The 26,023-nt window shown below is 46.5% G+C and overlaps 1 protein-coding gene across 2 annotated transcripts in view; it reads left to right on the top strand.

Annotated features, from left to right (window-relative positions):
- SV2B (synaptic vesicle glycoprotein 2B) overlaps nt 1–26,023 on the top strand; it is a 348,297-nt gene that overhangs the window by 267,937 nt on the left and 54,337 nt on the right. For both annotated transcript variants that reach the window (XM_063925737.1, XM_063925736.1), the window contains 2 exons: nt 24,504–24,684; nt 25,428–25,579. In XM_063925737.1, the coding sequence (XP_063781807.1) occupies nt 24,504–24,684; nt 25,428–25,579 (333 nt within the window). The remainder of the gene's footprint in view (nt 1–24,503; nt 24,685–25,427; nt 25,580–26,023) is intronic.

Genomic DNA, 26,023 nt, shown 5'->3' with positions numbered 1-26,023 from the left:
AGCACAGCATATTCCATTGCGTTTTACAACTGGAATAACAGTAATAGAACAAAACCGGGTAAAAACAGACAGATGTACTGTAGAGGTGGGAAGGCCTTGCTTGCAAGCTTGCAATCTATATGGAAATAGGCACTGATACACAAGGATAGATGCTACCTACAGTATTGTATAACTGTCCACCAGATTGCAAAGGTTCATATGGTCAACCAGCAATTTTGGCCAAGGGTCAGGAGGGTGTGAAAGTGTAGAAAGACAAAATATGTGAGGTTATGAGGAGATGCAATTAGCTAGGGATGCATTGAAAGTTATGTGGGTGGGTCCAGAATTTGATAAGTTTGTCTGAAGAGGTGAGTTTCCAGGGAACGTTTGAAAGGTTTGGAGACTAAAGGTTAGTCTTATTGTGCTGGGAGGGCATTCCACAGAGTGGGAGCAAGTAATGCGTCTGGATAAGAGACGCATATCTTGTGCACAGCAGAGAGGTTGGGTAGGGAGATATTTTGAGATGGGCGAAGAGATGTACGGTATGTTGGTGCAGTTTGATTATTAGCTTTGTAAGTAAAATTAATTTTTATTGTATACTGTAGAATACCAGTAACTAATGGAGGGACTGAGAGTGGATCCGCAGATGATGAACGTGGAAATCAGTCTCGCAACTACATTCAAAATGGATTGTAGGGTTTAGAGCCTTTTTTTTTAGGAAGACCAGTCAGGAGACTATTGCAATAATCAATGTGGGAGATAATGAGTGTATGGATTAGAGTTTGAGTCATGAATGACACCTAGGCAGCGAGCTTGGGAGGTAGGGTTGATAGTTGAGTTCTCAACAGTGATAGAGATATCAGGTTGGTAACTGCTATTGGCCTGTGGAAATATAATTAATTCTGTTTTGGAAATATTAAGTTTGAGGTGGTGAGACGTCATCCAAGATGAAATGGCAGAAAGGCATTCAGTAACACGGTCCAATAAGGATGGTGACAAATCTGGGGAGGATAGGTAGATTTTGAGTATCATCTGCATACGGATGATACTGAAATCTGAAAGAGCTGATTAGTTTGCCAAGAGATATGGTATAGACTGAGAAAAGCAGATGACCTAAGACTGAGCTTTGTGGTACTCCAATTAATAGAGGTAGCGAAGAGAAGGTGGATTCAGAGAAACTAACACTAAAAAGAACAATTATATAGGTAGGATGAGAACCAAGAAATGGCTGTGCCCTGGAGACCTATGGATTGTAGTGTTTGTATGAGAAGAGAGTGGTCAACTGTATCAAAAGCAGCAGAGAGATCTTTCAAAATAAGATGTGAGTAATGACATTTAGATTTAGCAGTGACCAGATCATTTATTACCTTAGTGCTGTCTCTTAGCCTGACTGAGGTGGGTCCAAAAAATTGTGTGAGTTAAGAAAGTGTGTGAGGCTATTGTAGGCAAGTCTCTCAAGTAGCTTGGAATGGCATGGGAGCTGAGTAATAGGATGGTAATTTGAAAGAGAGTTAGGTCAGATTTTTTTTTTTCAGATCAGGGATGGAAAGATACCAGCAGAGAGAGCGAGATTACAGATTTTAGTTAATGTTGGGATGATCACAGGAGACACTGATTTACTTTTTTGTGAGGGTATAGGATCAAGGGGAGAGGTAGTAGAATAGGCAAATGAGAAGAGTGCAGATACTTCATCTTCATTTGTGGGATCAAATGAAGAGAAGGTATTAGAGGGTTCAAGAAAGAGAATTGAGCAGGTCACTGGCTGTGGAAGATCATAGCATTTAATTTCATTTCCGATCTTATTAAGGGCCCTACACACTTGGCGATGTGTGCAGCCGATATGTATCAGCGATGAACGATAAATTGTTCATATTGCTCAGTGTGTAGTCACCAACGATGAACGATGCATGGCCTCGCAGTCGTTCATCGTTGGTGCTGGGTCGTTTATGCCTGCAAGCCAATGTGGACAATATTGTCCATATTAGCATGCAGGGCTATGGGGCCGGGTGATGTCAGGAAGTGAAGAAACTTCACTCCTAACGTCACAGCCGTCGGGTTGTCCATCAGCCGTACTGGCTGTAAGGCACCTCGGCGGCAAATGTGTTGGGGGCATTACTCTTTGTCTTTGAAATAGGAAGCATGATCTTGTGCACTGATAGTAGCAGGTGGGATTGGCGAGGGAAGGATAAGAAGTGAATTAAATGTATTAAAGAGTTGCTTTGGTTTAGAGGCTTGAGCAGAGATGAGAGATGGTATGTTTGTTTGATAGTGTCCAGAGCATTACGATAAGAGTTGTAAATGGTCTTATACTGTATGTGAGGAAGTCACTTGAACTATGAGATTTATGCCAGTGATGTTCTACTTTTCATGAATGTTTTTGTAGGTGTCTTGTGATTTTAGAGTGCCATGGTTGACATCTAAGTCTATGTGGAGTGTGATGGGTAGCTGGAATCACTTAATCGAGTGCTGTTTCTAGAGTCTGGTTTATGTGTGATACAGTAGTCTCAGAGGTGAATTTAGAAATTGGTGAGAATAGTTGTTGCAGAGAGGTGGATAGAGGTGGACTTGTGATCATACTTGGATGTAGATGGGAGAGGGGCCATTTCAGTCTAAAGCACGCTGACGTTTGCTGCATTATACACTACTATACTGGCTGTAGGGTGTCTGCAGACTAATAAGTGCATGTGCTATAAAGTGACTGTGTATGGGGGCACGCTGTATGCTGATGCATGCTGCGCTATACTCTGCTATAATGGCTCTGCTGTGTCCAGAGTCTCACAGGTGGCTGTGCTATATAGTGACTGTATATAGGGGGCATGCTGCACACTGCTGTGTGCTGCGATATACTCTGCTATAATGGCTGTGCTGTGTCCAGAGTCTCACATATGGCTGCGCTATATAGTGACTGTGTATTGATGGCATGCTGCATGCTGCTGTGTGCTGCGCTATACTCTGCTATACTGGATGTGCTGTGTCCAGAGTCTCACAAGTGGCTGTGCTATATAGTGACTGTATAGGTGGCATGCTGAATGTTGCTGTGTGCTGCACTATACTCTTCTATAAATTGTACTGTTTGATGCGCTAGTGTGTTTTGTTCACATTCATCTGTAATCCCTGTGGCTCCACGCAGTTTTAACCAGGCTGCAAGTTAAAAAAATAAATATATTTTATATATATATATATATATATATATATATGTGTCTGGGTGCGCCTGCCTGGGCATGCCTATCACCGGAACGTCTCCGTCCACACGTCCATGATGGAGATGCGCCACATTCACTAGATTGGGAGAGCGTCTCCGCCAGGGACGCACGCACCCCTAGAATGGGAGAGTGTCTCTGTGCACTCCTGGCGGGGCTAGGCAGACGGATCGCCTAGTCATGCCAGGAATGCACGCCTGCGATGGAGCCGCACTGGATGAGTGCGGCTCCATCTGTACTCTTCCAAACTTCCTAGCTGCTTACTACGTAATGTTTTGAAGAAGAATATGTGATTGTTGGTGTCTAGGTTACAGTAATTATTTTATTACACAATAGGATCTCTGAGAAAAAAGGTGACGGAACCGCATTTGTAAAATAACTGTATTACATGGTCTGTGCTCATCACCATATTAGACTGTGTAGTGCCTAATGATTTCAGATTCCAAGATGTGGCTGAGGGGGGTATCCAATAAGCCGCTGTTAATTACAGTGGCTAATTGTCCCTCTGGAGGCTATCCAATTAGCCCCGTAATTTTGTTTCACCTGCCTCGGGCAGGCAAAACCAAATCCCTGGAATCAGCCCCGTTTTCATCTAAAAACGGGGCTGTTGTCTCATGAAAACACGCAGGCTTCACTGAACCTGTGTGTTTTTTTGAGATAATGGCCCTCATTCCGAGTTGTTCGCTCGGTAAAAATCTTCGCATCGCAGCGATTTTCCGCTTAATGCGAATGCGCAATGTTCGCACTGCGACTGCGCCAAGTAAATTTGCTATGCACTTAGTAATTTTACTCACGGCTTTTTCATCGTTCTGGCGATCGTAATGTGATTGACAGGAAATGGGTGTTACTGGGCGGAAACAGGCCGTTTTATGGGCGTGTGGGAAAAAACACTACCGTTTCCGGAAAAAACGCAGGAGTGGCCGGAGAAACGGAGGAGTGTCTGGGCGAACACTGGGTGTGTTTGTGACGTCAAACCAGGAACGACAAGCACTGAACTGATCGCAGATGCCGAGTAAGTCTGGAGCTACTCAGAAACTGCTACGAGGTGTGTAATCGCAATATTGCGAATACATCGTTCGCAATTTTAAGATGCTAAGATTCACTCCCAGTAGGCGGCGGCTTAGCATGAGCAAATCTGCTAAAATCCGCTTGCGAGCGAACAACTCGGAATGACCTCCAATGTATTTTTCTCTAACGTCCTAGAGGATGCTGGGGACTCCGTAAGGACCATGGGGAATAGACGGGCTCCGCAGGAGATAGGGCACTTTAACAAAGCTTTGGATTCTGGGTGTGCACTGGCTCCTCCCTCTATGTCCCTCCTCCAGACCTCAGTTTTACACTGTGCCCAGAGGATGAAGGGCGCACTGCAGGGAGCTCTCTTGAGTTCTTTGCTACAGAAAGCATTTTTGTTTGGATTTTTACTTTTTTCACAGGGAGCACTGCTGGCAACAGGCTCCCTGCATCGACGGACTGAGGAGAGAGGGGCAGACCTACTTAACTGATAGGATCTGCTTCCTCGGCTACTGGACACCATTAGCTTCAGAGGGGGTGAACACAGGTTCGTCCTGGGCATCCACCCCCGGAGCCACGCCGCCGTTCTCCTCACAGAGCCAGAAGAACAGAAGCAAGAAGACGTCTCAGGCGGCAGAAGCCTTCAGCTTCACAGAGGTAACGCACAGCACTGCAGCTGTGCGTTATTGCTCCGCATCACCTCACACACTCCGGTCACTGTATGGGTGCAGGGCGCAGGGGGGGGCGCCCTGGGCAGCAATAATAACACCTCTTAGATGGCAAATAGGTATATACATGTACAGCTGGGCACTGTACATGTATATAATTGAGCCCCCGCCATTATACACGATTTGGAGCGGGACAGAAGCCCGCCGCCGAGGGGGCGGGGCTTCTCCCTCAGCACTCACCAGCGCCATTTCTCTCTCCACAGAACGCTGAGAGGAAGCTCCCCGGACTCTCCCCTGCTTACACACGGTGAAGGGAGTTTAAAAAGAGAGGGGGGGGGGCACATAATTGGCGGATAAAGTATAATACAGTGCTGCTGGGGAAAAGCATTCTGTGTTGGTCTCCAGGTTGTTGCGCGGGGGGGTGTGCTGGCATACTCTCTCTCTGTCTCTCCAAAGGGCTTTTCAGGGGATACTGTATTCAGAAAAAGTTTCCCTGGGTGTGTGCAGTGTGTCGGTACGTGTGTGTCGACATGTTTGATGAGGAAGGCTCACTTAATGTGGAGGGGGAGTGCTTGAATGTCAGGTCGCCGTCGGCAACGCCGACACCGGACTGGGTGGATATGCTGAATGTCTTGAATGCAAATGTAAATCTCCTGCATAAAAGATTAGACAAAGCTGAAGCTAGGGATCAGTCAGGTAGCCAGTCCGTGCCTGTACCTGTGGTGCCAGGACCTTCAGGGTCTCAAAAGCGTCTCATATCCCAGGTCGCTGACACAGATACCGACACAGATACTGACTCTAGTGTCGACTATGAGGATGCAAAATTACAGCCGAAGGTGGCAAAAGGTATTTGGTACATGATTATTGCCATAAAAGAGGTTTTGCATATCACGGAGGAACCCCCTGTCCCTGACACGAGGGTTCACATGTATAAAGGGAAAAAGCCTGAGGTCACGTTTCCGTCCTCATTTGAGCTAAGCGAATTATGCGAAAAGACTTGGGAATCTCCGGATAGGAGACTCCATGTTCCCAAAAGGATTCTCATGGCGTATCCTTTTCCACAGAAAGATCGGATACGATGGGAATCTGCGCCTAAAGTAGACAAGGCGCTGACACGCTTATCCAAGAAGGTGGCACTGCCTTCTCCGGATACTGCTTCCCTCAAGGATCTTGCTGATCGCAAGCAGGAAATTACCATGAAGCACATTTACACACATTCAGGAACTATAGTTAGGCCGGCCATGGCGTCGGCCTGGGTTTGTAGTGCTGTCGTGGCATGGGCAGACTCCTTATCTACGGACATGGACACCTTAGATAGGGATACCATTCTAATGACCATGGAGCATATCAGAGATGCTGCCTTGTATATGAGGGATGCTCAGAGAGACATTTGTTTACTAAGCTCTAGAATAAACGCTATGTCTATTTCTGCTAGGCGGCTCTTGTGGGCCTGACAGTGGATGGGAGACGCCGACTCAAAGCGGCATATGGAGTCATTGCCTTACAAGGGGAGGAGTTGTTTGGAGAAGGCCTCTCGGACCTAGTCTCTACTGCTACGGCCAGTAAATCGAGTTTTTTACCTTATGTTCCCCCGCAGCATTCTAAGAAGGTACCACATTATCACATGCAGTCCTTTCGTTCCAATAAAAACAAGAAGGTACGAGGATCGTCCTTCGTTGCCAGAGGTAAAGGCAAGGGAAAAAAGCTGCACTCAGCTAGTTCCCAGGAGCAGAAGTCCTCCCCTACTTCTGCAAAGTCCACAGCATGACGCTGGGGCTTTCCGGGGGGAAGGGGAGGGGGGGTCAGATCAAGTGGGGGCACCTCTTCGTCTTTTCAGCCACGTCTGGGTTCAATCACAGGTGGATCCCTGGGCAATAGAGATTGTTTCCCAGGGATACAGACTGGAATTCGAAGACATGCCCCCTCGCCGGTTTTTCAAATCGGCTCTGCCGGCTTCCCCATCAGAGAGGGAGCTAGTGTTAGCGGCAATTCACAAATTGTACATTCAACAGGTGATAATCAAGGTTCCTCATCTCCAGAAAGGAGAGGGTTATTATTCATCCCTGTTTGTGGTACCGAAACCGGACGGTTCGGTCAGACCGATTCTAAATCTAAAATCCCTGAACCTGTACTTGAAGAGGTTCAAGTTCAAAATGGAATCGCTCAGAATGGTCATCGCCAGCCTGGAGGGAGGGGATTGGATGGTGTCCCTGGACATAAAGGATGCGTACCTTCATGTTCCGATTTCCCCCCCTCACCAGGCGTTTCTGAGATTTGCAGTACAGGATTTTCACTACCAATTTCAGACGTTGCCGTTTGGTCTTTCCACGGGCCCGAGAATTTTCACCAAGGTAATGGCGGAAATGATGGTGCTCCTGCGCAAGCAGGGAGTCACAATTATCCGTACTTGGACGATCTCCTTATAAAGGCGAGATCTTGGGAGAAGTTGCTGGACAGCGTGTCTCTGTCCGTGAAGACGTTGCAGATGCACGGCTGGATTCTCAATTTACCGAAATCCCAGCTAGTACCTGCAACGCGTCTGACCTTTTTGAGCCTGATTCTAGACACAGACCAAAAAAGAGTTTTTCTTCCGGTAGAGAAGGCTCAGGAGCTCATAGCCCTGGTCAGGAACCTTTTAAAGCCAAAAAAGGTTCTGGGGAAGATGGTGGCTTCATACGAGGCCATCCCCTTCGGCAGGTTCCATGCGAGGACTTACCAATGGGACCTATTGGTCAAATGGGCCGGGTCCAATCTACAGATGCAGAAACGGATCACCCTATCTCCCAGGGCCAGGGTATCTCTCCTGTGGTGTCTGCACAGTGCTCACCTCCTAGAGGGTCGCAGGTTCGGCATTCAGGACTGGATCCTGGTGACCACGGACGCGAGCCTCCGAGGTTGGGGGGCTGTCGCACTGGGAAGAAATTTCCAAGGTCTCTGGTCAAGCCTAGAGACTTGTCTCCACATCAATGTCCTGGAGTTAAGGGCCATTTACAACGCCCTACGCCGGGCGGAGGAGTGGCTTCAGAACAAACCGGTTCTGATTCAGTCGGACAATATCACGGCAGTGGCTCATGTAAACCGCTAAGGCGGCACAAGGAGCAGAGTGGCCATGGCAGAGGCGACCAGGATTCTGCGCTGTGCGGAAGGCCATGTAAGCGTACTATCAGCAGTGTTCATCCCGGGGGTGGACAACTGGGAGGCGGACTTCCTCAACAGGCACGACCTCCATCCGGGAGAGTGGGGACTTCATCAAGAAGTCTTCACACAGATCGTGGATCGGTGGGGACTGCCTCAAATAGACATGATGGCATCCTGTCTCAACAAAAAGCTAAAGAGGTATTGCGCCAGGTCAAGAGACCCTCAGGCGGTAGCGGTAGACGCTCTGGTGACACCATGGGTGTTCAGATCGGTCTATGTGTTTCCTCCTCTGCCTCTCATACCCAAGGTGTTGAGATTAATAAGACTAAGAAGGGTCAGAACAATTCTCATTGTTCCAGATTGGCCAAGGAGGACTTGGTATCCGGATCTGCAAGAGTTGCTCACAGAAGATCCGTGGCCTCTTCCTCTAAGGCAGGACCTGCTGCAGCAGGGGCTGCAAGACTTACCGCGGCTGCGTTTGACGGCATGGCGGTTGAACGCCGGATCCTAGCTGAAAAAGGGATTCCGGAGGAGGTCATTCCTACCCTGATCAAGGCTAGGAAGGATGTGACATCGAAACATTATCACCGTATATGGCGGAAATATGTTTCTTGGTGTGAGGCCAGAGCTGCTCCTACGGAGGAGTTCCATTTGGGCCGTCTGCTTCATTTCCTTCAAACGGGAGTGAATTCGGGCCTAAAATTAGGGTCCATAAAGGTCCAAATTTTGGCCTTATCCATTTTCTTTTAAAAAGAATTGGCTTCTCTTACTGAAGTACAGACTTTTGTGAAGGGAGTGCTGCATATTCAACCTCCCTTTGTACCTCCGGTGGCGCCTTGGGATCTTAACGTGGTATTAAGTTTCCTCAAGTCACCTTGGTTTGAACCACTCAAAACAGTGGAGTTGAAATACCTCACTTGGAAAGTGGTCATGTTGTTGGCCTTAGCTTCTGCAAGGCGTGTTTCGGAATTAGCGGCTTTATCATATAAAAGCCCATACCTGATTTTTCACGTGGATAGGGCAGAGTTGAGGACTCGTCCTCAATTTTTGCCCAAGGTGGTCTCATCTTTTCATATGAACCAACCTATTGTCATGCCTGTGGCTACACGGGACTTGGAGGACTCCGAGTCCCTGGATGTGGTCAGGGCTTTGAAGATTTACATGACCAGAACAGCTAGGATCAGGAAGACTGAAACTCTGTTTGTTCTGAATGCGGCCAACAAGGTTGGCGCTCCTGCTTCAAAGCAGACAATTGCTCGCTGGATCTGTAACACGATTCAGCAGGCGCATTCTACGGCAGGATTGCCATTGCCTAAATCGGTTAAGGCCCATTCCACTAGGAAGGTGGGCTCTTCTTGGGCGGCTGCCCGAGGGGTCTCAGCACTACAACTGTGCCGAGCTGCTACTTGGTCGGGGTCAAACACCTTTGCAAAGTTCTATAAGTTTGATACCCTGGCTGAGGAGGACCTCCTGTTTGCTCAATCGGTGCTGCAGAGTCATCCGCACTCTCCCGCCCGTTTGGGAGCTTTGGTATAATCCCCATGGTCCTTACGGAGTCCCCAGCATCCTCTAGGACGTTAGAGAAAATAGGATTTTACTTACCGGTAAATCTATTTCTCGTAGTCCGTAGAGGATGCTGGGCGCCCGTCCCAAGTGCGGACTTCTTCTGCAAGACTTGTATATAGTTATTGCTTACATAAGGGTTATGTTATAGTTGGTCGGTCTTGAACCGAGGCTATGTTACGAGGCTATGTTACTTGTTCATACTGTTAACTGGGTAGTTTATCACAAGTTATATGGTGTGATTGGTGTGGCTGGTATGAATCTCGCCCTTAGGTTACATAAATCCTTTCCTCGTACTGTTCATATCCTCTGGGCACAGTTTCTCTAACTGAGGTCTGGAGGAGGGACATAGAGGGAGGAGCCAGTGCACACCCAGAATACAAAGCTTTCTTAAAGTGCCCTATCTCCTGCGGAGCCCGTCTATTTCCCATGGTCCTTACGGAGTCACCAGCATCCTCTACGGACTACGAGAAATAGATTTACCGGTAAGTAAAATCCTATTTTTTACAGGCAACCAAATTGGATAGCCTGTAAATAAATATGGGTGAAACATCGGGAAAAATCATGAAAAACAGGTATTTTTACTTGTAATTGGATACCCCTTTAATCATTCATGTACAGTATAATGCTGAGTGTTCATAGTTGCACACAATTAGCACACAATGCAGATGATCATGTTCAGCAGTTGAGTAATTTTTTGCAACTGTGCATGCTTGAAAATTACACAGTGAACGCACAAAGGTGCTATTGTATAGAAAAAGAATGTGCGCAGGTGTAAGCACTCTAAGGATTTCCAAAAGCTGTTCAAAGTAAACAATTTATTTCTCACAGTATCAATTCATCTGCAATTTCAGTAAAAAGATACATTCATAACACAATAACATTCAATAAAAAATGTAAGAGAAATGTAAATTAGTGATGTGCACCGGAAATTTTTCGGGTTTTGTGTTTTGGTTTTGGGTTCGGTTCCGCGGCCGTGTTTTGGGTTCGAACGCGTTTTGGCAAAACCTCACCAAATTTTTTTTGTCGGATTCGGGTGTGTTTTGGATTCGGGTGTTTTTTTCAAAAAACCCTAAAAAACAGCTTAAATCATAGAATTTGGGGGTCATTTTGATCCCATAGTATTATTAACCTCAATAACCATAATTTCCACTCATTTTCAGTCTATTCTGAACACCTCACACCTCACAATATTATTTTTAGTCCTAAAATTTGCACCGAGGTAGCTGTGTGACTAAGCTAAGTGACCCAAGTGGCCGACACAAACACCTGGCCCATCTGAGAGTGGCACTGCAGTGTCACGCAGGATGGCCCTTCAAAAAAATACTCCCCAAACAGCACATGACGCAAAGAAAAAAAGAGGCGCAATGAGGTAGCTGTGTGACTAAGATAAGCGACCCAAGTGGCCGACACAAACACCTGGCCCATCTAGGAGTGGCACTGCAGTGTCACGCAGGCTGGCCCTTCAAAAAAATACTCCCCAAACAGCACATGACGCAAAGAAAAAAAGAGGCGCAATGAGGTAGCTGTGTGACTAAGATAAGCGACCCAAGTGGCCGACACAAACACCTGGCCCATCTAGGAGTGGCACTGCAGTGTCAGACAGGATGGCACTTGAAAAAAATACTCCCCAAACAGCACATGACGCAAAGAAAAAAAGAGGCGCAATGAGGTAGCTGTGTGACTAAGATAAGCGACCCAAGTGGCCGACACAAACACCTGGCCCATCTAGGAGTGTCACTGCAGTGTCACGCAGGATGGCCCTTCAAAAAAATACTCCCCAAACAGCACATGACGCAAAGAAAAAAAGAGGCGCAATGAGGTAGCTGTGTGACTAAGATAAGCGACCAAAGTGGCCGACACAAACACCTGGCCCATCTAGGAGTGGTACTGCAGTGTCAGACAGGATGGCACTTGAAAAAAATACTCCCCAAACAGCACATGATGCAAAGAAAAAAAGAGGCGCAATGAGGTAGCTGTGTGACTAAGATAAGCGACCCAAGTGGCCGACACAAACACCTGGCCCATCTAGGAGTGGCACTGCAGTGTCACGCAGGATGGCCCTTCAAAAAAATACTCCCCAAACAGCACATGACGCAAAGAAAAAAAGAGGCACAATGAGGTAGCTGTGTGACTAAGATAAGCGACCCAAGTGGCCGACACAAACACCTGGCCCATCTAGGAGTGGCACTGCAGTGTCACGCAGGATGGCCCTTCAAAAAAATACTCCCCAAACAGCACATGACGCAAAGAAAAAAAGAGGCGCAATGAGGTAGCTGTGTGACTAAGATAAGCGACCCAAGTGGCCGACACAAACACCTGGCCCATCTAGGAGTGGCACTGCAGTGTCACGCAGGATGGCCCTTCAAAAAAATACTCCCCAAACAGCACATGACGCAAAGAAAAATGAAAGAAAAAAGAGGTGCAAGATGGAATTGTCCTTGGGCCCTCCCACCCACCCTTATGTTGTATAACCAGGACATGCACACTTTAACGAACCCATCATTTCAGCGGCAGGGTCTGCCACACGACTGTGACTGAAATGTCTGGTTGGTTTTGGCCCCCACCAAAAAAGAAGCAATCAATCTCTCCTTGCACAAACTGGCTCTACAGAGGCAAGATGTCCACCTCATCATCATCGTCCGATTCATCACCCCTTTCACTGTGTACATCTCCCTCCTCACAGATTATTAATTTGTCCCCACTGGAATCCACCATCTCAGGTCCCCGTGTACTTTTTGGAGGCAATTGCTGCTGGTGAATGTCTCCACGGAGGAATTGATTATAATTCATTTTAATGAACATCATCTTCTCCACATTTTCTGGAAGTAACCTCGTACGCCGATTGCTGACAAGGTGAGCGGCGGCACTTAACACTCTTTCGGAGTACACACTGGAGGGAGGGCAACTTAGGTAGAATAAAGCCAGTTTGTGCAAGGGCCTCCAAATTGCCTCTTTTTCCTGCCAGTATACGTACGGACTGTCTGACGTGCCTACTTGGATGCGGTCACTCATATAATCCTCCACCATTCTTTCAATGGTGAGAGAATCATATGCAGTGACAGTAGACGACATGTCAGTAATCTTTGGCAGGTCCTTCAGTCCGGACCAGATGTCAGCACTCGCTCCAGACTGCCCTGCATCACCGCCAGCGGGTGGGCTCGGAATTCGTAGCCTTTTCCTTGCACCCCCAGTTGCGGGAGAATGTGAAGGAGGAGATGTTGACGGGTCACGTTCCGCTTGACTTGACAATTTTCTCACCAGCAGGTCTTTGAACCTCTGCAGACTTGTGTCTGCCGGAAAGAGAGATACAACGTAGGTTTTAAATCTAGGATCGAGCACGGTGGCCAAAATGTAGTGCTCTGATTTCAACAGATTGACCACCCGTGAATCCTGGTTAAGCGAATGAAGGGCTCCATCCACAAGTCCCACATGCCTAGCGGAATCGCTCTGTTTTAGCTCCTCCTTCAATGTCTCCAGCTTCTTCTGCAAAAGCCTGATGAGGGGAATGACCTGACTCAGGCTGGCAGTGTCTGAACTGACTTCACGTGTGGCAAGTTCAAAAGGTTGCAGAACCTTGCACAACGTTGAAATCATTCTCCACTGCGCTTGAGTCAGGTGCATTCCACCTCCTTTGCCTATATCGTGGCCAGATGTATAGGCTTGAATGGCCTTTTGCTGCTCCTCCATCCTCTGAAGCATATAGAGGGTTGAATTCCACCTCGTTACCACCTCTTGCTTCAGATGATGGCAGGGCAGGTTCAGGTGTTTTTGGTGGTGCTCCAGTCTTCTGTACGCGGTGCCTGTACGCTGAAAGTGGCCCGCAATTCTTCTGGCCACCGACAGCATCTCTTGCACGCCCCTGTCGTTTTTTAAATAATTCTGCACCACCAAATTCAAGGTATGTGCAAAACATGGGACGTGCTGGAATTTGCCCAGATGTAATGCACGCACAATATTGGTGGCGTTGTCCGATGCCACAAATCCCCAGGAGAGTCCAATTGGGGTAAGCCATTCTGCGATGATCTTCCTCAGTTGCCGTAAGAGGTTTTCAGCTGTGTGCGTATTCTGGAAAGCGGTGATACAAAGCGTAGCCTGCCTAGGAACGAGTTGGCGTTTCCGAGATGCTGCTACTGGTGCCGCCGCTGCTGTTCTTGCAGCGGGAGGCAATACATCTACCCAGTGGGCTGTCACAGTCATGTAGTCCTGAGTCTGCCCTGCTCCACTTGTCCACATGTCCGTGGTTAAGTGGACATTGGGTACAACTGCATTTTTTAGGACACTGGTGACTCTTTTTCTGAGGTCTGTGTACATTTTCGGTATCGCCTGCCTAGAGAAATGGAACCTAGATGGTATTTGGTACCGGGGACACAGTACCTCAATCAAGTCTCAAGTTGGCTCTGAATTAACGATGGATACCGGAACCACGTTTCTCACCGCCCAGGCTGCCAAGGCCTCAGTTATCCGCTTTGCAGCAGGATGACTGCTGTGATATTTCATCTTCCTCGCAAAGGACTGTTGGACAGTCAATTGCTTACTGGAAGTAGTACAAGTGGTCTTCCGACTTCCCTTCTGGGATGACGATAGACTCCCAGCAGCAACAACAGCAGCGCCAGCAGCAGTAGGCGTTACACTCAAGGATGCATCGGAGAAATCCCAGGCAGGAGAGGACTCGTCAGACTTGCCAGTGACATGGCCTGCAGGACTATTGGCTTTCCTGGGTAAGGAGGAAATTGACACTGAGGGAGTTGGTGGTGTGGTTTGCAGGAGCTTGGTTACAAGAGGAAGGGATTTAGTGGTCAGTGGACTGCTTCCACTGTCACCCAAAGTTTTTGAACTTGTCACTGACATGATGAATGCGCTGCAGGTGACGTATAAGGGAGGATGTTCTGAGGTGGTTAACGTCCTTACCCGTACTTATTACAGCTTGACAAAGGCAACACACGGCTTGACACCTGTTGTCCGCATTTGTGTTGAAATAATTCCACACCGAAGAGCTGATTTTTTTTGTATTTTGACCAGGCATGTCAATGGCCATATTCGTCCCACGGACAACAGGTGTCTCCCCGGGTGCCTGACTTAAACAAACCACCTCACCATCAGAATCCTCCTTGTCAATTTCCTCCCCAGCGCCAGCAACACCCATATCCTCATCCCGGTGTACTTCAACAGTGACATCTTCAATTTGACTATAAGGAACTGGACTGCGGGTGCTCCTTCCAGCACTTGCAGGGGGCGTGCAAATGGTGGAAGGTGCAAGCTCTTCCCGTCCAGTGTTGGGAAGGTCAGGCATCGCAACCGACACAATTGGACTCTCCTTGGGGATTTGTGATTTCGAAGAACGCACAGTTCTTTGCTGTGCTTTTGCCAGCTTAAGTCTTTTCTTTTTTCTAGCGAGAGGATGAGTGCTTCCATCCTCATGTGAAGCTGAACCACTAGCCATGAACATAGGCCAGGGCCTCAGCCGTTCCTTGCCACTCCGTGTCGTAAATGGCATATTGGCAAGTTTACGCTTCTCCTCAGACGCTTTTAATTTTGATTTTTAGGTCATTTTTTTACTGATCTTTTGTGTTTTGGATTTTACATGCTCTGTACTATGACATTGGGCATCGGCCTTGGCAGACGACGTTGATGGCATTTCATCGTCTCGGCCATGACTAGTGGCAGCAGCTTCAGCACGAGGTGGAAGTGGATCTTGATCTTTCCCTATTTTTTTAACCTCCACATTTTTGTTCTCCATATTTTAATGCGCACAACTAAAAGGCACCACAGGTATACAATGTAGATGGATGGATAGTATACTTTATGTATGACGACGAGTGACTGAAGACACAGAGGTAGGTACAGCAGTGGCCTACCGTACTGCTATATACAGTATAATGGACCTGGTGGACACTGTCAGCAGACTGCGTTTATAGTATAAAGAAAAAAAGACACCACAGGTATACAATGTAGATGGATGGATAGTATACTTTATGTATGACGACGAGTGACTGAAGACACAGAGGTAGGTACAGTAGTGGCCTACCGTACTGCTATATACAGTATAATGGACCTGGTGGACACTGTCAGCAGACTGCGTTTATAGTATAAAGAAAAAAAGACACCACAGGTATACAATGTAGATGGATGGATAGTATACTTTATGTATAACGACGAGTGACTGAAGACACAGAGGTAGGTACAGCAGTGGCCTACCGTACTGCTATATACAGTATAATGGACCTGGTGGACACTGTCAGCAGACTGCGTTTACAGTATAAAGAAAAAAAGACACCACAGGTATACAATGTAGATGGATGGATAGTATACTTTATGTATGACGACGAGTGACTGAAGACACAGAGGTAGGTACAGCAGTGGCCTACCGTACTGCTATATACAGTATAATGGACCTGGTGGACACTGTCAGCAGACTGCGTTTATAGTATAAAGAAAAAAAGACACCACAGGTATACAATGTAGATGGATGGATAGTATACTTTATGTATGACGACGAGTGACTGAAGACACAGAGGTAGGTACAGCAGTGGCCTACCGTACTGCTATATACAGTATAATGGACCTGGTGGACACTGTCAGCAGACTGCGTTTATAGTATAAAGAAAAAAAGACACCACAGGTATACAATGTAGATGGATGGATAGTATACTTTATGTATGACGACGAGTGACTGAAGACACAGAGGTAGGTACAGCAGACACCACAGGAGTGTTTTTCAGGCAGACAAACGTATACTGGTGGTCACTGTCAGCAAAACTGTGCACTGTACTCCTGCTATAGCTGCTCCCCAGTCTCCCCCACAATTAAGCAGTGTGAGCACTCAGCACAGTCAGATATATCATGCAGCACACTGAGGCTGAGCACAGATATGGTATGGAGCGTTTTTTTCAGGCAGAGAACGGATAAAAAAAAACTAGCAAAACTCTGCACTGTACTCCTCCTGAGTCCTAACAGCTGCTCCCCAATCCTCCCCACAATAAGCTAAGCAGTAGCAATCAGATCAACTAACTACTATAACTATATAAACGGAGAGGACGCCAGCCACGTCCTCTCCCTATCAATCTCAATGCACGTGTGAAAATGGCGGCGACGCGCGACTGCTTATATAGAATCCGAATCTCGCGAGAATCCGACAGCGGGATGATGACGTTCGGGCGCGCTCGGTTTACCCGAGCCACACGGGAGAATCCGAGTACGGCTCGGACCCGTGTAAAAAGGCTGAAGTTCGGGGGGGTTCGGTTTCCGAGAAACCGAACCCGCTCATCACTAGAAATGTTCAGCCTATAATAGCAGCCTTATATGTGGGTGGTATTCAGTATGCCGGCTCTTGGGATCCCAGCGCCGGAATCCCGACACCCGGCATACCGCCACCTATTCTCCCTCTTGGGGGTCCACGACCCCCCGATAGGGAGAATAAATAGTGTGGTGCGCTACCGTGCCCGCAGCGCGGCAAGCACAGTGAGCCCGCAAGGGGCTCATTTGCGCTCGCCCTGCTGCTGGCATGCCAGTGGTCGGGATCCTGGCGCCGGTATGCTGTGCACCGGGATCCCGATCGCCGGCAACTCATACTACACCCTTATATGTACATGTCAGTGTAGTAGTGAAAAACCGGTCAATAATCCAAATTGTATCAGAGATGAAGTCCTTATAGAAAAATATATATGTGTCAAAAAAATAATATTCACCAGTCCACTGTGTGGGATATAGGCATATAGTATTTGTTACCATATAATTGCGTGCTGATGTGCAGTGTTGTTACCATGTATCAGTGCGCTGCTCGTTTGTATAGCTTCGGTATGATTTACCGATGGTTGGGATCCAGACAGTTATACACAGGTATACAATGTAGATGGATGGATAGTATACTTTATGTATGACGACGAGTGACTGAAGACACAGAGGTAGGTACAGCAGTGGCCTACCGTACTGCTATATACAGTATAATGGACCTGGTGGACACTGTCAGCAGACTGCGTTTATAGTATAAAGAAAAAAAGACACCACAGGTATACAATGTAGATGGATGGATAGTATACTTTATGTATGACGACGAGTGACTGAAGACACAGAGGTAGGTACAGCAGTGGCCTACCGTACTGCTATATACATTATAATGGACCTGGTGGACACTGTCAGCAGACTGCGTTTATAGTATAAAGAAAAAAAGACACCACAGGTATACAATGTAGATGGATGGATAGTATACTTTATGTATGACGACGAGTGACTGAAGACACAGAGGTAGGTACAGCAGTGGCCTACCGTACTACTATATACAGTATAATGGACCTGGTGGACACTGTCAGCAGACTGCGTTTATAGTATAAAGAAAAAAAGACACCACAGGTATACAATGTAGATGGATGGATAGTATACTTTATGTATGACGACGAGTGACTGAAGACACAGAGGTAGGTACAGCAGTGGCCTACCGTACTGCTATATACAGTATAATGGACCTGGTGGACACTGTCAGCAGACTGCGTTTATAGTATAAAGAAAAAAAGACACCACAGGTATACAATGTAGATGGATGGATAGTATACTTTATGTATAACGACGAGTGACTGAAGACACAGAGGTAGGTACAGCAGTGGCCTACCGTACTGCTATATACAGTATAATGGACCTGGTGGACACTGTCAGCAGACTGCGTTTATAGTATAAAGAAAAAAAGACACCACAGGTATACAATGTAGATGGATGGATAGTATACTTTATGTATGACGACGAGTGACTGAAGACACAGAGGTAGGTACAGCAGTGGCCTACCGTACTGCTATATACAGTATAATGGACCTGGTGGACACTGTCAGCAGACTGCGTTTATAGTATAAAGAAAAAAAGACACCACAGGTATACAATGTAGATGGATGGATAGTATACTTTATGTATGACGACGAGTGACTGAAGACACAGAGGTAGGTACAGCAGTGGCCTACCGTACTGCTATATACAGTATAATGGACCTGGTGGACACTGTCAGCAGACTGCGTTTATAGTATAAAGAAAAAAAGACACCACAGGTATACAATGTAGATGGATGGATAGTATACTTTATGTATGACGACGAGTGACTGAAGACACAGAGGTAGGTACAGCAGACACCACAGGAGTGTTTTTCAGGCAGACAAACGTATACTGGTGGTCACTGTCAGCAAAACTGTGCACTGTACTCCTGCTATAGCTGCTCCCCAGTCTCCCCCACAATTAAGCAGTGTGAGCACTCAGCACAGTCAGATATATCATGCAGCACACTGAGGCTGAGCACAGATATGGTATGGAGCGTTTTTTTCAGGCAGAGAACGGATAAAAAAAAACTAGCAAAACTCTGCACTGTACTCCTCCTGAGTCCTAACAGCTGCTCCCCAATCCTCCCCACAATAAGCTAAGCAGTAGCAATCAGATCAACTAACTACTATAACTATATAAACGGAGAGGACGCCAGCCACGTCCTCTCCCTATCAATCTCAATGCACGTGTGAAAATGGCGGCGACGCGCGACTGCTTATATAGAATCCGAATCTCGCGAGAATCCGACAGCGGGATGATGACGTTCGGGCGCGCTCGGTTTACCCGAGCCACACGGGAGAATCCGAGTACGGCTCGGACCCGTGTAAAAAGGCTGAAGTTCGGGGGGGTTCGGTTTCCGAGAAACCGAACCCGCTCATCACTAGAAATGTTCAGCCTATAATAGCAGCCTTATATGTGGGTGGTATTCAGTATGCCGGCTCTTGGGATCCCAGCGCCGGAATCCCGACACCCGGCATACCGCCACCTATTCTCCCTCTTGGGGGTCCACGACCCCCCGATAGGGAGAATAAATAGCGTGGTGCGCTACCGTGCCCGCAGCGCGGCAAGCACAGTGAGCCCGCAAGGGGCTCATTTGCGCTCGCCCTGCGGCTGGCATGCCAGTGGTCGGGATCCTGGCGCCGGTATGCTGTGCACCGGGATCCCGATCGCCGGCAACTCATACTACACCCTTATATGTACATGTCAGTGTAGTAGTGAAAAACCGGTCAATAATCCAAATTGTATCAGAGATGAAGTCCTTATAGAAAAATATATATGTGTCAAAAAAATAATATTCACCAGTCCACTGTGTGGGATATAGGCATATAGTATTTGTTACCATATAATTGCGTGCTGATGTGCAGTGTTGTTACCATGTATCAGTGCGCTGCTCGTTTGTATAGCTTCGGTATGATTTACCGATGGTTGGGATCCAGACAGTTATACACAGGTATACAATGTAGATGGATGGATAGTATACTTTATGTATGACGACGAGTGACTGAAGACACAGAGGTAGGTACAGCAGTGGCCTACCGTACTGCTATATACAGTATAATGGACCTGGTGGACACTGTCAGCAGACTGCATTTATAGTATAAAGAAAAAAAGACACCACAGGTATACAATGTAGATGGATGGATAGTATACTTTATGTATGACGACGAGTGACTGAAGACACAGAGGTAGGTACAGCAGTGGCCTACCGTACTGCTATATACATTATAATGGACCTGGTGGACACTGTCAGCAGACTGCATTTATAGTATAAAGAAAAAAAGACACCACAGGTATACAATGTAGATGGATGGATAGTATACTTTATGTATGACGACGAGTGACTGAAGACACAGAGGTAGGTACAGCAGTGGCCTACCGTACTACTATATACAGTATAATGGACCTGGTGGACACTGTCAGCAGACTGCGTTTATAGTATAAAGAAAAAAAGACACCACAGGTATACAATGTAGATGGATGGATAGTATACTTTATGTATGACGACGAGTGACTGAAGACACAGAGGTAGGTACAGCAGTGGCCTACCGTACTGCTATATACAGTATAATGGACCTGGTGGACACTGTCAGCAGACTGCGTTTATAGTATAAAGAAAAAAAGACACCACAGGTATACAATGTAGATGGATGGATAGTATACTTTATGTATGACGACGAGTGACTGAAGACACAGAGGTAGGTACAGCAGTGGCCTACCGTACTGCTATATACAGTATAATGGACCTGGTGGACACTGTCAGCAGACTGCGTTTATAGTATAAAGAAAAAAAGACACCACAGGTATACAATGTAGATGGATGGATAGTATACTTATGTATGACGACGAGTGACTGAAGACACAGTCGAGTGCACTCGCCCCGCTTTGGGCCTGCTCACCATACTATTATTTTTTCCCCTCGGTTAGTGGCGTGTACCCTCCAACCGAGTGGGAACAGCAAGCATTTGTCAGGATTCTGACCATCGCAATTTCATTGGATTCCGGAGTTAATCTCCTGACTGCCGGGATCCAGACGGTCGGGAAATTAACTGGGACCCATTTGTATAACACAGTTCCTCTCCAGTGGCTGTCAGCCAGATCTCACCCCAAATACAGTCTCTGAGGGGTAGTGTTAGTTATTCAGCTCCGTCTCCTGGATAAGGGCAGTCTGTGTTTATTAATCACAAGTCCGCTTAATGACACAACCGCTAGGTCTCACTCTGTGGGAGAAAGAATCAAAGCTGAACAATTCTGTTACATTTTTTACTGAATGTTATTAAGTGTGTTATGAATGTATCTATTCACTGAAATTGCAGATTAATTGATACTGTGAGAAATAAATTGTTTACTTTTAACAGCTTTTGGGAATCCCTAGTGTGTTTACACCTGCACAGATGCATTATTGTTCTCTATTTCTGCTAATGAGGGCTTAGACAGAATCCCTCAAATGTCAGCTGCCAGTATTACCTCAGGGAGCTTGTATCTATAAAGTGCGCCTATTGCTTTATTTCAAAAGTGCTATTGTGATTGATTCAGATGGTGTCAGAAATGTGGCAGAAAAGTGATGGGCATTTCTGGGTGATCACTGGGAGGTAGGTAGCTACTAGTGCATGCCAAAATAGGCCATTCTGTGGGCATATTATGGGAGTGCAGTCAATGCAATGTACTTGCCACCTTTGCTGTCCCCTCCTATGGGAGGGGGCCACCCGGTCAGTCTGTAGTGAGAGCGGTGGCTGCAAAAGTGGGCTGTGCAGGGGACGTGGTTGCACAATTGCATCATTGTGGCTCCGCCCCCTGCTACACAGTGCAGAGAAAACAGGCATTGCATAGTGGAGGGTGGGGCTATGTTGAAGCGATTTGGGGGGGGGATTGGGGTGCAAGCAGCAGGCGGGGGGTGCAAGTGGCTGGATGTGGGAGACTTGCACACCTTTCCGGGGGTCCGAGAGCATCACCCAATTTTAGGGACCCTCCCAGCCATTCTTGGAGAGTAGGCAAGTATTCAGTGGAAGCAGCTGCACTCTCAGACACACAGCTGTAAAAGCAGGTGACCATTGTTAGACAGAGAAACTACACCTGCCATAGGTTTCGATGGCGTGACAAATGATGGTGTATAAAGATGCACCAATTGGTATTATAGTGTGCACGGACACTAAAAGTGGGCGTGTCAGTCCTTACACATTTGGCTGAACGGATTTACACCGAGGAAGGAGTTTGTTGCAGTATTCGCAATAAGCTAGCAGATTGGCAACTGCCCATAGACGCCAACGCGTGCTATTTTGCATACAACTTAGAATCAGGCCCTTTAGTATCACACCTAATGTATATTTGGTCTTTGCCAACCAACTTTTTTCAATAAAAGTAATGGAGGACAGGGTGTTAGATAGAAGGTGCATCGGCATATGGAAGGCGAGATGTGCTCAGTAGCTCCCTCACCATGTCTAGAGCAGATACATCTCTATTAACAGCTTTAATAGGAGAATGTTCCGTAAATAATTTCTATTCTACTAACAGAATCAGTATGATATCCCGATGGACGGGATGCCAGCGGTCAGGATACCGACAGCAGCATCCCGACCATCAGAATCCCGACAGCCTCTATAAAGTACCCTAACCCTCCCCCTTCCTCCTACCATAACCCTCCCTTGTTGGTGCCTAAACCTAACCCTCCCCGGTGGTGCCTAACCCTAACCCTTCCTTCCCCGCTGCCTAAACCTAATCCTCCCCAGTGGTGCCTAACGCTAACCTCCCCTTCTCAGTGCCTAAACCTAACCCTTCCCAGTGGTGCCTAACCCTAACCCTCCCCGGTGGTGCCTAACCCTAACCCTTCCTTCCCCGCTGCCTAAACCTAACCCTCCCCAGTGGTGCCTAACGCTAACCTCCCCTTCTCAGTGCCTAAACCTAACCCTCCCTCCCAGGTACCTAACCCTAACATTTCCCATCCCTGCACTCTTAGCCCCCTTCTCATGCTGAAACCTAAACCCTCTTCCCCCACAGCAGGATGCCAGCTCGTCCCGCTGGAAGAACAATCGGGGTTCCGGCTATTGTATTTTCATGCCAGTGTCCCGAGCACCATCGATATTTAGACACTGGGTTCCTGGCGTTCTTCAGGATTCCGGCGACAGTATATCGACTGCCGGGATCCCGTCCTTTGGAATATTAACTGCATCCCCTACTAACTGCATTATTTATAGCAGAAGACAATATGCTCCTTCCTCGTCCTTACCTCATCATAAGCATAACCTTAATATATTCACTGTTTAAATGCTGTCTATACACTACGCTGCCATGCTGTAGTCCTGAGTGATGGATTCCCATGGGCTATTATAGAGCAGTTAAATAGCTGCAGCTATAATGTGACAGACGCCCCCGGCATCTCCCATCCATTAGCCCTTTCTTGGAACTGGTGTCATAATGCAATGTAACAAAGCAGTAGAGTTCGTGTAAGCACAGTTATAATGCCCATGTCCCTGCACTGCATTGGGTAAACAACTTCCAATGTCCCCTTCTGACGAAATGTACCCAGTGGCTCGTAGAGCAGTTTCAATTCTTAATGCAAGAATAATTGAATTAATCAGTTAATCCTATTCAATGTCAGAAACGCCTTCTGCTAGGGGAAAATGTGTCATTATCCAGATGGCAATCATGAAAGTTTGTGTGCAGTAAGGTACACCCTGTCATAAGGCATTGCTGTAATGTAAATTGCACACTGGCAGCATTCCGCTAACAATGTGTCAGGGCTGGGATTATTCCACTGCCAGACACTGTGCAAGCTGAATCACAGCTCTCCAGAGGCTTCCTGTAATGTGCTTTCAGACCACCTCAGCCTACTTGTTTGCTTAACAGGGTAACACTTTTATGGAGACTTCTAAATGTATTCTTGGCCCACAATTTAACAGACTTCCAGAGCATGGACTGCTTGGTGTCTTGTATACACAGTCAGCAGTTCTCAATACATCACCTGCAGTTTGTACTCAGAATGCCCTTCATTATGTAACTCTGTGCTGTATGGCTGATTCTTGTAGATAGCAGCTGTGGAGTTATACCTGATGCACACATATTATAATGGATGACTGGGACTGCTGTATAATTGAGTGATGTTATAACAGGCATAGACATGAATTTACACATATACAGTACATATACATTCACTTACAAGCAAACACACACAGGCTGCTGAACCTTTGAGCTTCTCTGGGTGCTGAGAACATCGTCCCATCATTCATGTACAAAACATTGGGTTTCAGTATGGCATACTTGCTGACTTTCTGACTGTCCCCACCAGGAATGGACAGCCAGGTGGGCACAGTGGGGGGCATGTGGGGGCATGGCGCCCAAGTGACCAATGTGGTGTGATTGCTTCATTGTGGCCCTTTCTTAAAGTTTTACACAAATGAAAACAGGGTACAGAAAAAAAGAAGAGGAGGGGGACCTTTAGTAAATAGTCCTCTGATATCACTGATTGCTAGGGAGATGATTGGCTGAATATTACTACTTTGATTCAAAAAAGGTCTGCCCCTTCTCACCAACTCTGCATATGGGCAGTATAAAGAGGAAGCACTGTGTATATATACACCATGTACTGTAACATTAACTTTCCACTTATCAGATTTATTTTTCTCTCACTGTGATCTCTTTCTCATCTCCCAAACAGGATTAATAGTGTACCTTGGGATGATGTGTGGTGCATTTGTGTGGGGAGGACTGGCAGATAGACTGGGGAGGAAGAAATGCCTCCTTATCTCGCTGACCATCAATGCTACATTTTCATCCTTGTCGTCCTTTGTTCAGGGGTACGGGTTCTTCCTTTTCTGCCGCCTTATTTCTGGATTTGGGTGAGTACCTTTTTATGGGACACATTTATTCTTTAAATCCCCATCATTTGACTACAGTATATAAAAGACATTTAGGGAAGTATTTATCAAAGCATGGAGAAAGGTAAAATGGAGAGATGTAAAGCAGTAACCACAGCTTCTAACTCTTATTTTATAGGCTGTGTTGAAAAATAACAGGAGTTGATTGGGTAGTCCTTTATTTTTATCCACTATCTCTCTACATGCCATGATAAATACTGTTCCCCTTAATGTAGTAGCTAAAATCTTTATTGACCACAATCTCATACAGAACCACTAGAGACTGTTTGGGAGATTCTGTATTAGTCTTAGCCCTGAAAACATTCCAGTTACAGCAGTATATCTTCAAGTTATATGGTTAGTGGTTACAAATGAATATGCAGTTTTACTTGTAAGCAGTGCTTAAGATCTTTAATAACACTGGTGACATAGGTGTTTCTAGAATGGGTGTAGTGTGTGCGGTGCACACGGGCCCACCACACACGTTGCACCCATATAGTATACTTACCCCAGCAGTAGCCCTGCAGTACGGGCACAAGTGACTTGGAAAATGGCCGCCATGTTCCCAGAGACCAGCGCATACGCAGTAGACTCTGATATTATACCAGAGTTTACTAGCTGCTGGAGATGAGGGGGCCCGCAACGGGTGACTTCTTTGTGAATGCTAAAATATTTTCAGCATTTTCAACTTCTCTTCCTACCTTTCTTTGTTTCTGCTTCTTTAGTATTGGGGGGTCTCTTCCCATCGTGTTTGCCTATTTCTCTGAGTTCCTAGCTCGGGAGAAGAGAGGAGAGCACCTGAGCTGGCTTTGCATGTTTTGGATGATGGGAGCAATCTATGCATCAGCGATGGCTTGGAGCATCATTCCACACTATGGTGAGAGGTTATAATGCACCTACTCTCTTTATAAGGAGCTACAATAATAAGGCTCCACTCTTCTCATGGTCAAATGTACATTGCCAGTGTTCCTTTTATTAAGAAACTAGTATTATATTTCTATTCTTCATACATAATTGCTTACTGGAAACACTTGCTCATGTATCATACAATGTAGAGTACAAGTCTTGCTGGTCTACTTCATAACATAAGTACTCCATGTTCCGGCCTTAAAATCTTGGAATCAATAAGAAAAAAATAATATACACAGATAATAATGTTCTGTAACCGCAATAGAAAGTCAAGGGCAATGATTTGAGAATAAATCTACTGTATTTATGTTTATTCACATATAAACTTCAGATTGTATCAGTGATTTACATTTTAATGGAATGCAAGGCTACAACTTAGGGCCTATTTCAGACCTGATCGTAGCAGCAAATT

The sequence above is a fragment of the Pseudophryne corroboree genome, chromosome 6, assembly GCF_028390025.1.
Source record: "Pseudophryne corroboree isolate aPseCor3 chromosome 6, aPseCor3.hap2, whole genome shotgun sequence".
Lineage (NCBI taxonomy): Eukaryota > Metazoa > Chordata > Amphibia > Anura > Myobatrachidae > Pseudophryne > Pseudophryne corroboree.
This window is presented reverse-complemented; position numbering and strand designations above follow the sequence as displayed.